Here is a 13,501-nt window from a genome sequence, read left to right on the forward strand (position 1 = left end):
TGTTAATTTACCCCCACTTTGTGTTCTTCGATTTGTATGATCACACTGGAGAACAAATACAAAGTCTGTCAAGAGCACCCCCTTGAAATATGCGCTGACACGTGCTATAAAGATATTCAACACTTGACGGCTTTATTTCTCATAAATGTTTTATTTTGATCAATGAAACCACAGGAATGTGAAATAAAGTTTCTCCTAAATGAAAGATGCCAAGTAGATAAAACACATGTGTATATGTTCAAGGTGTTGTCACAAAAATTTAGTAGGAAACCCCACAAAAGCTGAAGCGTTATATTATGTTTGAATAGAACTATTTTGACCACAATGTCATGCACATGCGTGAAAACACCACATCGCGTATTGGCCAATTACAACGCATTACATATCATGCCACTCAACAACTCCCGTGAAAGCAGACAAATGTTTTATAAAATGTCACCATTTTTAAACAAACAAACTGGCTCACAAAATTGAGTTTTCCCCAGGGCTAATCAGGGCCTTTTCTCCACTTGCCTTCTTCCCTTGGTTTAAAAAATTCCATTTTCAAACGTCTCAAAATGTGTTCATTCTTGAGAAACATCATATCAAGACATCAATTACTAAATTACAAGTTGGGCCTGTTGTTTTTCTTTCTTACCGTGAACAAAGAAAAAAAACTATAGTTATGATCCTCAGAAAACACACTGCAAAACACACACACCTGGTACAGTATTTCTCCTGATAATGGTTTCCAGTGCTCAGAAGATAAGGCACTAGCTCATAGTGACAGGACAGATAAACACACAGGAGTGGTACCCGTCAAAGGTCAATATACGTGCACCCACTAATTCTGCATTTTAAACGTTCACAGTGCTTGTTTGGTCTGTTGAGGTTCTACATAATGACACTAAATGTATTAGTTTTCCAACTACACAGCTCTGAGGTCGTGGGTTCAAATCCAGGTAATCTCCTCCTGCGTGAAGTTTGCATGCTCTCCCCTGGGCCTGTGTGGGTTTCCTCCGGATGTTCTAAAAACATGCATTCTAGGCTGATTGGACACTCTAAATTGACCTGTGGTTTGGGTGTGAGTGTGTATACTTGTCCGTCTCCTTGAGCCCTACGATCGGCTGATTCAGGCCCGGAGCCAGGTGGTTTAGGCTCCAGCACTCCCCATAATGAGGATGAAGCGGTTCAGAAAATTAGATCAGATGAGATTCTCTAGACAAATATTTTACCTGACTTTTTCCAGATGTTTGCTGCCACCTGCAGGCTGAACAAAGAACGTGATGCCAATAACAAAGGTGCATTTTTGTGTGTGTAGAAAATACGTTTCTCCCAAGAACAGTTCTCGGGAGAAACCTATTTTCTACACACACACACAAAACACATTTGTTATACTAGTACTATATACCGTATATAGTGACAACCCGTCTCCCGACGCAAAATGGCCGACAGTCACTTACGCCTAGCTCCACCCTTACAGAACATTGTAAGACTCGGGAAACGGAAGTGCGTAGAATTTGTGTGACACCAAGCAGAAAAATAATGCTAGTGTCACATTGAAAACTTTCTTCTCATTGAGAACGGACATTTTCATTTGTTGTCAAGGTAAATCTTACGGGTGAGTGATAACACAATTCCACGTATGCTATCGAAAACGTATGAATATAATTCATTATAGGCGTTAGATATATCTCTTGAAATCAAGAGCTACAACAGCATAGCAGCTACGAGCGAACGAACATTCGGCCTTTTTCCAGATAAAGATTATAATTCATGTACTACTACTTCAGGGTTTCCACAAATTGGAATTGTTTGTCCATTGGAATACTTTATCATCTTTTGAGGGGACACGTAACGACATGAAAGCTGACGTTTCTTAACAAATTTTAAATTTGGCAACATTGCAAGGCGCCCGTATGTTCAGGTTTAGTCGCTGTTCAGAAGTTGGTGCAGAAATACATGGAATAATTAATTGGTTAATATTTCACAGGACCGTTATTATAGAAATCTATTTCCTGATGACTTGACGTTGCTGCTGTCCAGCGATGTTTACGTTGAAACTCCTCCCTCGTCTCCGTCGACTATACAAGCCAACTTGTAAGTGAAGATCAAACTGCAGTATGTGCGTCCATGTATTTTTTGGCGTTTACATGACGTCTGGTGTCCTTTCCTCATGACTAGTTTTCCATGGAGACATTCTAAATGGATGTGTGCGGCCAGCAGTTCCCACGCATAGCACGCCATGCAGTGAAGCACCTCGGCACTACTCGACATCCGCCGACAATAGATATCCACCTCGATGGGTCCAACTGGAGCCCGAGCTGGATGAGGTGCTTGTGCCACGTAAGCTGTCAGTAAGTCCTCTGGAGACCTGGCTCTCCCTACGTTATACCCTTCCTCCCCTGCCGGAGTCGGCCCCGCTGGAACAGGAGCATCCTGACCTGCTAGTAGAGAAAGTGCTCCCACCCATGAGCAGTGCTGATTTTGAGGGAGGGGATAGCTCGGCAACACCTCTCAGTTGTAAAAATGTCCTGGAGATCCGGCGGCGCAAGATGAATCGGCACAAATACAAGAAGCTGAGGAAACGTACTAAATTCTTGAGGAAGCGAGTGCTGGAAAGCAGAGGCAAGAAAAAGCAGGTATGTTTCCGAGATGGTGGCAGGTGACTGTTTTATGAATTTTATTTAAATAAATAAAAAGCCTTATTCTCATAAACACCCAGAAACATTAAATTTGGGGTATTGTAGGCCACCCACAGTATTAGGAATATGATTCGTATAATGGACTCACTTATCCAGTGTTTTATTTAATGATTTGTTATTCATGAATAAGCAAAAATATACTTCTTTTAACTCATTAACTACCATTTACAACAATAGGCGTCCAGTTCTTTTAAACCAGGGGTGGGCAAACTATTCCAGAAAAGGCTGCAGTAGGTGTGGGGTTTTGTTCCAACCTATAAGACGAAACCTTTCCACCAATCTAGTATCTAGAAATGATTTTTATCAGAAACCTCAATGATTAAACTGTTTGCGTTGGATTGGTTGGGAGAAAAACCTACACCTAGTTTGCCTACCCCTGGTTTGAACTGCGGACAGGCTGTGAATGCTCATGTTTTAGTGGGAGCACTTGCTGCCAGCCTCTCCCATTCAGAATGGATTGGATGTCTGGGGCCGTCAATAGCAGCCAATAATTTAATTGAATAATCTGACAGCAGTTTTCGTCATTCAGAAACGTTTTGAGGAAGACCTGAAAAGGATCTGGAGACGGGCCGGGTTGAAGAAGGCTCCAGATGGATGGGAGACACCCAAGATCTTCATTAAACAATACGGGAACAAGAGGAACTGAAAGTCAACATTTGGGCCAAATCTGTTCACACTGGACTGGTTTGCTTATCATATTCTCCGTTTTTACGAAATGTCTCAACATTTGAGCGTGTGTGCATTCTCACAGTGCTGCACTTTTTTGTTGACCTCCAGGCACAGTTCCTCCCCAATGCTGTGGATGGCAGTGTTGCCAGTCGAATAAGTGTAAAGAGAAAATAAAGTCGGTTGTAGAAAAGAATGTGAGAGTTTGGTCAATTGAAAAAGTAGATAATAATCCTTGACAGTAAGCCTTAATAGAGCAACCATTCGAATAATTAGGTTCTACATCTAGTTCTTGATGTTGGCACTGAAATGAGTGTTCACAGTGGTTTTCATTAATGTGAATTGGATTGCATTCTTGTTAATTGCAGGCAATCCAGTAATCCCTCCAATATCGCGGTTAATGTAGAGCAGACATGGCCGGGATAGACGAAAAATCGCAAAATAGGATCACACCCAACATTACTACCGCAATACTTGCTTTTGCAACTATACAAAAAAGCACACGTATTATTATTAAAAAGTGTAGATTTTTTAAATATTCCAACTACAAACATAAAAAAATAATGGTTTAATATCCAAATAGAATCTATACATAGTGAAATGTAAAGACTTTTAAAATTTAAACTTAAAATCAAGTTAGTACTTGTATACCCCCCCCCCCCCAAATAAATAAATAAAAATAAAAAAAATGGTTGGTGATTGTAGTCCAAAAAAAGGTTAATGATTGTAATGTTATGTTGTAATCTACACAACCCAAAAATGTAAACATTGAACATCCACCACAGGCTATTGAGTTGATTTTTATTTTATTTTTATTCAATTACTCAAAGTAGTCACAGTGCTAAAAGTGAACATTCTATTTATATTAGTGATTTATCATTTTAGGAAGTCTTGCGTGTAATTTTGAGGAAAGTTTGCCAGTGAGTGTTGGGTTTCAAGTGCTGCGGAGGCGGAGCGTCTGCGGGCGGCCGGTCGGTCGGACTCAGCATCCAGACGTTCACGACGACATCACAAACACAACTGCTCGGTCTGCTCTGAAGTTCTTTTGTGGTAGACTTTGTCCGATTCAAGCCCGACATGCACGTCAGTTTGATTCTGCTGCCAGGTGAGACCATTTTTCCTATCTATAATCAATTACACAAAAGGCAGAGTTTTGTTGCTTAAACTGCCCTAGTTTTTATATAAAGGGAAAAGTGGGAATACTTTTGGTCAATTTGTTTGCTTTTCTGGTCTGCTGTAACATTAAGTATACTTTTTTTCATGTTTTAATGTATTTTTGTGTATGTTATTGTTCTTTGTTTTGGGGGTCAGTGTTCCAGCTTAAATGTAACCGGAAAAAGAAGAAGGGAAAAAAAGATGGATGTGAACTGCCAAGAAACATGACTCGTCTTGGCCCAGGGGATTTTTTTGTGTGTTTATGGGAATTTTTTCATGGTTTTGATTCAATGTGTTTCTTGTTAGCGGTGGGCTGAGGAGAGTAGTCAGCATTTTTTAACAGCCCCTCATTTAACATGTCGCACTAATGAATGTTTTTTCTCAAGAGGCTTTCATAATTGTGTTGTTAAAAGGAACCGGAGGGGCGTGGGGGTGGAATGGGTTTGATGAGGGCTATTAATTCCCTGGCTGCCATTGGCAGTGATAGGTCAACTAGATCTGCTAGGAATTTAATTTTTAACTCATTACACAATGACCACTCTGAAACTAAGTATAAGGCGATCAATTTACTGTGCTTACTGTTACGTCTGCTTTAATGTTACTTTGTACAAATTTCTTATTGGATATCATTGATGGTGATAAATTTCCACCATCGAAAGCGTCTCTTGATTGATGGATTGGACATCTAGTGCAGTCAATAGGACAGAAAGATAATGATTTAAAGCCAACCCAAATTAAAATCATTTGGTGCCTTATGTCAGTGAGATTACAATTCTGTCACACCTTGTTAGAAATGTCTAGTTCATGGTTTTAAGAATTTACGAGAGGTAAATATAAAGAAACCTATTCATGAGTTTGGCGGAAAAGTACTGCATATTAATGTACCTGTAATTCTGGCTTTTTTACCACATTTACGCCAGTCTGTGAATGTGCCTTTGTACTTGGAACCCCGTGTGCTGCTGCACATTCTTATTCCCAGCTGGTGTGAACATTCACAAATCACACTGTGCAGAGTGAAGACATATTTCAGATTTAATTTGCACATCTTAAATTCACCACAGGGGTGATGTTAATCTGATTGCTGCGGTTGGGAATTGTCAACAGATTTGAAAGTTCAATCGGCAAATAAGTAGTAAAGAACACTTTTTGATCTTTGTTGCTGTTACGACTCACAACCAGAGAGTTTAAATGGCAAATTCCAGGAGTTGGGATGAGACTTGGATTTACCTTCACTAGTGAAGCCAGTTTTAAGCATTAGTAGTCTAGTAGTTATTCCCCAGCCAGAACTATTGTTATAGTGCAAATAGCCAAACAAATTTGTCTGCATGTCATCCATGCAAGTTAATAATTTTATGATCTCATTGTTGGCTTTAACACAATGGAATGGAAAAATGACCACATTTGTTGGGGTAGCAACCAACACAGAAGTCAAACAAATGTGCTAACGTGCTAGTTGTATTGTGAATTTACAGAAATTGGGTGCTGTAAATACCACCAAATTGGCAGATAGAGGCTAGTGACAGCCACCTCCAAAAAAGAGCAGCCTTTAGTGCTAGTCATCCACCCTCTAAAGCAGTGTATCCCAACCTTTTTTGAGCCGAGGCACACTTTTTGCATTGAAAAAAATCTCAAGGGACACCACCATCTGAAAATCTTTGTCGCCTATATTTATAATAGTTATTCTCATCGAAGTTTTATCAGCAGAAATCGCATCCAAAATTATTCCAAAATCAAATTTTTCACAATGACCTAATGTCACGGAAATTTGGCCTGTGGACCCTGAACAACTTCCGGTTTGAGTGATGCAAATAACCAAGTAAAGTTATTGATCGCATCATTTTATGATTTTTCTCTAAATATTACTTAAATCTCCTAATATTCCGCAAAAAAATGTTGTGCTCACACAGACTTTACGTTGGCAAAAGTTGATGCCCTGGAAACCAGACAACTTCCGTTTCGACTAAGAGAAAGAGCAAAAAAATACTGTTTGACAACTTGAATCAAATAATAGTATAATCTACAATTTAACGTCCATCATATTTTGATTTGAACCTTGTAATAGTTCCATTTTAATCTTATATTCATATTAATTTTTCTCTCTCAATATCACATTGTATGACTTCTTGAAATTTCCCACGGCACACCTGACCATTGCTCACGGCACACCAGTGTGCCGCGGCACAGTGGTTGGGAAACACTGCTCTAAAGATCATAAGTCAGCAGTAAATCAGCAAAAAAACACGTAAATAAATCCTGTGTACCAATCTGAATGTTTCAATGTGTATATTTCTTGTTTACAAACCAATTTTCCATTACTCTATACATCCAAATAAGGTCAAAATGTACTAGCCAACTTATAAGTATTGCCCTAAATAGCCATTTTTTGGTCTCTTTCAGTTCTTGCTGTGTTCTTCATGCCTGAAGGTAAATCAGTTTTGTCAGTATTTTGTCCATCACCCAGGTTTGTACTAATTGATGGTTTTCTAAGAATGTGTCTGTGTTCATGACCATAGCATGGGGTCAGCGGAATACCAACAGCAGACTTGGGGTGTTGGCTGATGCCCGGAACATAACCCTCTCTGTAGGGAGTAAGGCTGTTTTACAATGCCACAGCCCTCGCATGGTGTGGACAAGGGACAGACTAAAAGACCGTCAGAGGGTAGTGCACTGGGACGTGACACGCAACACTCCAAAATACTCTGTGGAACGAATTCTGGATATGTCTCCTGGAGCCCGTCAGAGGATCTACAATAGCTTCAACAAGGATCGCATTTCCATTCCAGGTTCTGCGTTCAAAGATGGCAACTTCTCCCTTGTCATCAACAGTAAGACATCTTGTCAATATATATTATAGTCATCCTATTTGTTATGCATTTCATTGTTTTCAGGGATAGAAGGGAATTGGAAGTTTATCACAACATTGTTCTAGTCAAATCACTGCATACCTATAGGGAAATGGTCACAATTCTCATATTTTTGGCTTCAAGCACCACCTTAGATTTGAGATTGTGTTTAAAACAGTTCTTTAATTTATTTGTTTGTTGTAATGGTCTGTTGTTGTTTAGCTAATAAGCAGGACAGGGTGTCTACTATTTGTTTTTTTAGGTTTGGTTCTCCTACCGTCACAGACTACTGTGTGTTTTTAAGTGTTATTCAAAATATACCTTAAAATGGGCTGTCTATGCTGTCCTGTTTGAAATAATCTGGTAGTGATTGAGTTGAACCATGATTTATTTTCCCTCCAGATGTGGTCCAGAGTGACCGAGGCGTTTACACATGTAATCTGCATCATCATTACTGCCAGAATCAGCAGTCCGTTCAGATTCAGCTCAACACAACCAAGTCAGGTGAGGCTTATTTGTTGTGTTAATGCATCCATTAATACACTGTTATTTTAACAGTATATCTTATGTTTGGTAGCAAACAAGGAGAAGCGATACTGGGATGGAGAGAAGACTATTTTCGTGGTCTTGGTGGGCAGCTCAGTGGTATTGCCATGCGTCAACCGGCACCCCCTTTGGAGAGATGGTCTCCAAGAGGACCAGCAGCAAGTGGCACACTGGGACTTTCAGCCTCCGGGCGTTCGTCCAGATCGAGCCGACCGCTTGGTGGACCTCTATGCTTCAGGAGAACGTCGAGATTACGGGCCACTCTTTGCCGTCAAGAAGATGAGTGTGGCCGAGGATGCTTTTACAGTCGGTGACTTTTCACTGACCATTTTGGACTTGAGGCCAGATGATAAAGGCCTGTACTCCTGCCATCTGCACCACCACTATTGCGGCCTACACGAGAGACGCATCTTCAGACTCACCGTGATAACTTCACCACTTTCCACCACTGCGTCAGCAACCAGCTACAATGAGGAACCTGAACCAAGTAAGCCTTTCACAATTCAAAGCCTACCTAAAGGTAATTCATAGCATATACTTTATGGTATGCATGTTAAAAGATGATTGCTGAAAATGTACAAAAGTCAGAACCATTTAACACAGATTATGCACCATTCTCTGACATACATGCAAGAATGTGTGTGTCCACCACATTCAAAGGTTGTGGAAAGGCCACTTTGATTGGCAGCGACTTGAGTTTTCTGCAACCACTCCCAAAGTGTCAAAGAATACTTTTATCGCACACCCCGCCATATTTGTGCCGGTCATGAAATTAGAGTTTGTAACATTAGTTTTTCCAGCTTTTTTGGTTTCCTGATTTTTGACACACTTGGAGAACTTGGGCGGCTTTGTTCGGCTCAGCAGTTATCCTGTGCAATTGCTACTTCTGGACACCAGGAATTCCAAATACGTTTCTCTGTTGTTTTCGTTTTCAACTGAGCAGAGGGGGGAGGAAGGCACAGCTGTACTTGCAGTTATCAGCATAGTTGGTCAGTTAGGTCAAGTCTCATTCTGTTCCCATTTTTTCCTGCAAGAGGAAGAGCGTAGTGAAATAAACAAAGTCTAATTTAGGCTTAACTGTGTCTTTTTTTTTATGTCTGAGCTCATTTTTTTCCTATTGAATAAAAAAAAATTGTCCATCTGGAGATATTTTCCGAACACTTAGCTGTGTAGGTCCCAGCAATTTAGGGAGGGTATGAGTTTAGCTTACGTTTGACCCAATTTCCAAAAGTTCCGAGCATGCGTGCGAGACATCTTACATTGTTTCTCAACTTTGGTTTGCTCTCCTTTGCTTTACTGGGTCCCTGCTATTTTCTCAGCTGATGAGTATCAGCCTCGAGTGGAGGCATGTTTACCAGTGGTCAGTGGAAATCTGCTGCATCTGTTCAACATCTGCACCAGCTGTGTCATGCAAGGAGAGGTTTAGGGGTCTACTGTCAGAATGCAGAGCCCCCTCACTCTTTTAAAGAAATGCTCTCTTGGCATATATGGATTGACGGCCTGCCTCTGTTTAGATTTGATTCTTCCTTAAGCACCAAAAATCATCGAAGAATGACAAACAAAATTTTGCTTTTATTTGGCGTGACAGAAATGAAATATTCTTGCAGAGAGAACTGCCAATATGCCAGTGCTGATTACTGAAAAGTGTAACATGATAGGATCCAACTTATTTCCTTTTTAAAGAGGAAAAGGTAGCTCATTCCCTTCATAGATTTAGTCCACACTTGATGATAGAATTCAGTGGGAAAGGCATTTTAGACATAAATAGATAAGTAAATGAATAATGCTGAGTATTTATTGACACTGTATTAAGATAATATTGAGTGTTTATGAATGATGTTGTATGCTACAGTTTAGGCCTGTAGTGCATCATACTGGAACAGTGATTACATACCTGTCAACTGGTACGTTCTCGCCGTAATTGGTACAACTGAAAGCCCATTTTTATATTGGTACGCTGTACACATGAAAATGGTACGCTAAACGGTGATTTTGAGAAAAAAAAATAAATTAAGGCACTTTCTAGCCATTTTTCACCATCCGCCATTGTTTCTTCCCGGAGTGATATATGTACCGGCGCCTCTGATTGGCTAAAAAAAAAAGATCATGATAAACATTTCGTTTTGTAACACTTTCACCATGTGATTTCCGTTTCCTGTTCCCTTGTTTATGTTTACTTTCATTTTCTACTTGTTGTTCGTGATTTTTTACAAAAAAGTAAAGTGGTAAGATTTTCCATGTATTTATACATATATGTAAGGGCGAAAACAAAATTTGGTAAGATCACAAATGGTTCGAGGTTGACAGGTATGTGATTAGTAAGAAACCCTACAAAAGCTTAAAGACTGAAACTGTGAGAGTTCCTCATAGCTAAGTTGTTTTTGGTGACAGTTGTCATGTTAACCACACACTTGAAAGTCTCACGTTATTTCCTGACTAAAGAAGGATAGCTGGAATATACATTAGACATTACGTACAAAAAATAGTGACACAAGAAATCAAAAAGTGATCTGCAGACAGACCACATAAGAGAATGTGTCTCTCCTCACACTTTCCTCTCATTTGTGGTCAGTCTTTTTTTTTCTCAGGAGAGGGGAAAAAAAGGTTCTGGAACATATTTCTGGTCACAAGAATTTTGACATTTAATTTGTCTGCTTTTTCTCTTTCTGACTTTGGAAAAATAAACTGAAAAGAAGAAACCTTAAGACGGTGCTCAATCACTATTATAAGGCAACTAATTGATTATTTTTATTGTGGGTATCGTACAAGGGTGATTATAATCGCCTACAACCATAATTCCAACTTCCAACTAATATACATTAAACTAAATGGTAGCCCAAACACGTGGAAAGGGACTCATATTTACTCAACCACAGTGTAAATAACATTTAATTTGTCACTGCATAGTGGTATCTGGAGAAAAAATCTTAAAACATTGACATGAATGAAAATTCTATCAATCTGTTCAGGCTCCTTAAAACCATACCAGCAAATATGGTTGTATTGTATTGTACCATCATATTATATTTCATAAAAACATACTCTAATGACATAAATAAATAGAATTTAAACACAATGTGCCAATTCACTGGAGATTGCATTGCGTCAGCCTATTTTCAGCAAAAATCATAAAAACATACATCCTCTTTATTTCCAAACTAACAAATTTATCGCCTCATGATCTTATAATACTGCCCAAAGATGTAGAATACACATACAATTTAGTAATTGTTTTTTATGGTAGAGAACAGTGATATCTAATCAGCAAAAAAAAAAGCCAACTTCCCATTTTTCATTCTTTTTTAGTTAAAATCACAATGACAGTGGAATTCCACGTCCATCTTCTAGTTTTTATCACTGCAGTTAATCCCCCCAAAAATTGTGGGGACCATGAATGGAGTGGGACTTCTCATACATGATTTCCATGTTGTATGCTGGCAGGGATTGAAGAAGTGGAGAGCCCTCACGTGGTGAACGTCATCCTACCCGAGCATCGAAGCTACTTTGTGCATCATTTGGGCTATTTCCTGGCAACTTTACTGCTTTTGGCCTTCATCGTCATCGCGGTCATTGTGCTAACCCGACGCCGTCAAAAGCAAGGTGGGGTTGACAGGACAAAGATCAAAAATAACCAACTTAGTGGATTCAATCTTTTTGATGAGTGTTGAATATTATTTGCAGGCCTGGCATTGGACCTGCGGCGATACGACGAGTAAGATGTCAAAGTGCTTCCAAAAATAAAATATTTATCATTTCCATGTTTTTGTAAATTAAACCCATTCAATATCTGTGCAGGGGAAATGTCATAAATGAGGGTGAGAGCTCACTGGACTGCACAGAGCTTAGGACCCGCAACCAAGAAGCGCTCAATTCAGGTAAATAACATTTGTTCTGTCCAAATGGAAATAACAGATTTCAGTCAAATCATGTGTTTCACCATATAGATTACAAAAATAATCTTCTGAAAGAGAGAGACTACAGCAAAGACTGCAACAAGGGTGAGTCATGATGCAATACACCAGGCTTACTTTACAGTAAATGATAATCTATAAGTGTCCTCTCCTCCTCTTTCGGTGCAGACTTTGATGGCAAGACATGGAAGTGAGAGAGACGCTTTGGAGTTGCTGCTGGCAGGACCAGGGCAAATACTGCGAGAGAGAGATAGAGAGAGAGAAATAGAGAAAGATAAAGAGAGCGAGAGAGAAAGAGAGAAAAATAAAGAGAAAGAGAGAGAGAAAAGGGACGAAAAAGATGGCCAACACTCCTTTGCTGAAAATTCACAGCACAATTGTTTTTACCATTTTGTTTTCATTTATGGAATTTATTCTACTTTATTTGATATTTCATGTTGTGTATTTTTTTATGAGATGTCATTCTTCTCTTTTTTTTTAATCAGGGAATGTATGCTCCACTACTTCACTGCATATCATTATATAATTGTTAGAGCAGGGTTTTTAGTTCATTTTCCAGCACAGTCCAGGTTTAATGTGCATGCATGCAGAGCTATTTGCTCACTGCCTCAGTATTTAATGATAATGCTTTTTTCTTTTTCTTGTTTGATTGTTGCTGGCACAATTTCTGCTGTATTGTAATTTGCAAATCATCAATAGTCGTTTACTGTGTGTGGACAGAATCACCATTGGTGATGCATTTTATTGTTACTATCCTTTTTTTTAATATACATACAAATTCTTTCCAAGCGTGTATGCACCCTGTCCAAAAAAATATTAAACATTTTAAAGAGGAACTGTGGTCATTTTCTAATATTTTTAAATATTTCATGCATCAGTTTGTTTGAACTGAGAGTGTGCCCTGCCTGGAACAAGTGTGTTAACTCTGGAAATGGTTGGTTATGAATTTTGTCACTGAGTGACTTTCCCCATGCTGCCCAAGCCACAAAACATTTGTTATTCCTTTAACTCTCTCCAAATCAAATTTTGCACATGTGCAGCAGCAGCACAAATCACGTCACACCCCTTTCTTGCAGGTTTCTGGCATCAACTGCATTCTTTAATAATATGTAGGTTTATTAATGACTCCTTGCATTGTTTTGTTTTATTTTTCTGTGCAATTATTTCCCCCTTTTTGTGTCATATTTTTATATTGGATATATTTGGATGCATTTCAATAAAAAAACAAATCATTAAATTGAACTGAATGCTTTTATTGTCAATATAAAAGTATGATAAGATTTAAAGATTCACCATGAAGTGCACAAATAACAACAAAAAACTGACAGAAAAATAAATAATAAGATTTAATAATAAATAAGTAGTCAACGACATAAATAAGTAGGGAAGTGCAAAAATAAAAACAAAGTAGTAACGATAATCAGTAAATAATAAAAAAAAAGTAATACATTATCATAATCATCATCATTTTTTGCATACACAGGTGTGGTGGAGTTTGCATGTTCTCCCCGGGCCTGCGTGGGTTTTTTTCTGGGTACTCTAATAACTAATGAATCATCATCATCGTCGTCATTTTCAACTCAATACGGCGGTGTTGCTGATTTACAGCTCAGGTTCGAGGCCGTATTTATTCCCGCGTCCCCATTGGAGGGTGCACTCCCCAAACTGGCCACTAGATGGAAGCATCGTCTAGCCC

At 39.0% G+C, this 13,501-nt stretch overlaps 2 protein-coding genes across 3 annotated transcripts; both read left to right on the plus strand.

Annotated features, from left to right (window-relative positions):
- Positions 1-1,453: 1,453 nt before the first annotated feature.
- On the plus strand, positions 1,454-3,546 carry aurkaip1 (aurora kinase A interacting protein 1). 2 transcript variants are annotated; one of them, XM_077719906.1, is made up of 4 exons: positions 1,454-1,600; positions 1,973-2,079; positions 2,164-2,621; positions 3,214-3,546. In XM_077719906.1, exons 2-4 carry the CDS (start codon positions 2,028-2,030, stop codon positions 3,328-3,330), a joined length of 627 nt encoding a protein of 208 aa, XP_077576032.1. In that variant the 5' UTR covers positions 1,454-1,600; positions 1,973-2,027; the 3' UTR covers positions 3,331-3,546. The 2 variants fall into 2 exon arrangements, with proteins under 2 accessions (XP_077576032.1, XP_077576040.1); XM_077719914.1 differs by having other exon boundaries at positions 1,472-1,587.
- Positions 3,547-7,011: 3,465 nt separating this feature from the next.
- LOC144206047 (matrix remodeling-associated protein 8-like) lies at positions 7,012-12,641 on the plus strand. The gene is made up of 8 exons (XM_077730739.1): positions 7,012-7,330; positions 7,751-7,852; positions 7,926-8,381; positions 11,336-11,494; positions 11,576-11,606; positions 11,690-11,769; positions 11,839-11,892; positions 11,974-12,641. The coding sequence occupies exons 1-8, from the start codon at positions 7,126-7,128 to the stop codon at positions 11,997-11,999; spliced, it is 1,113 nt and encodes a 370-aa protein (XP_077586865.1). The 5' UTR covers positions 7,012-7,125; the 3' UTR covers positions 12,000-12,641.
- The last annotated feature ends 860 nt before the right edge of the window (positions 12,642-13,501 follow it).

Source organism: Stigmatopora nigra, chromosome 1, assembly GCF_051989575.1.
Source record: "Stigmatopora nigra isolate UIUO_SnigA chromosome 1, RoL_Snig_1.1, whole genome shotgun sequence".
Taxonomy (NCBI): Eukaryota; Metazoa; Chordata; class Actinopteri; order Syngnathiformes; family Syngnathidae; genus Stigmatopora; species Stigmatopora nigra.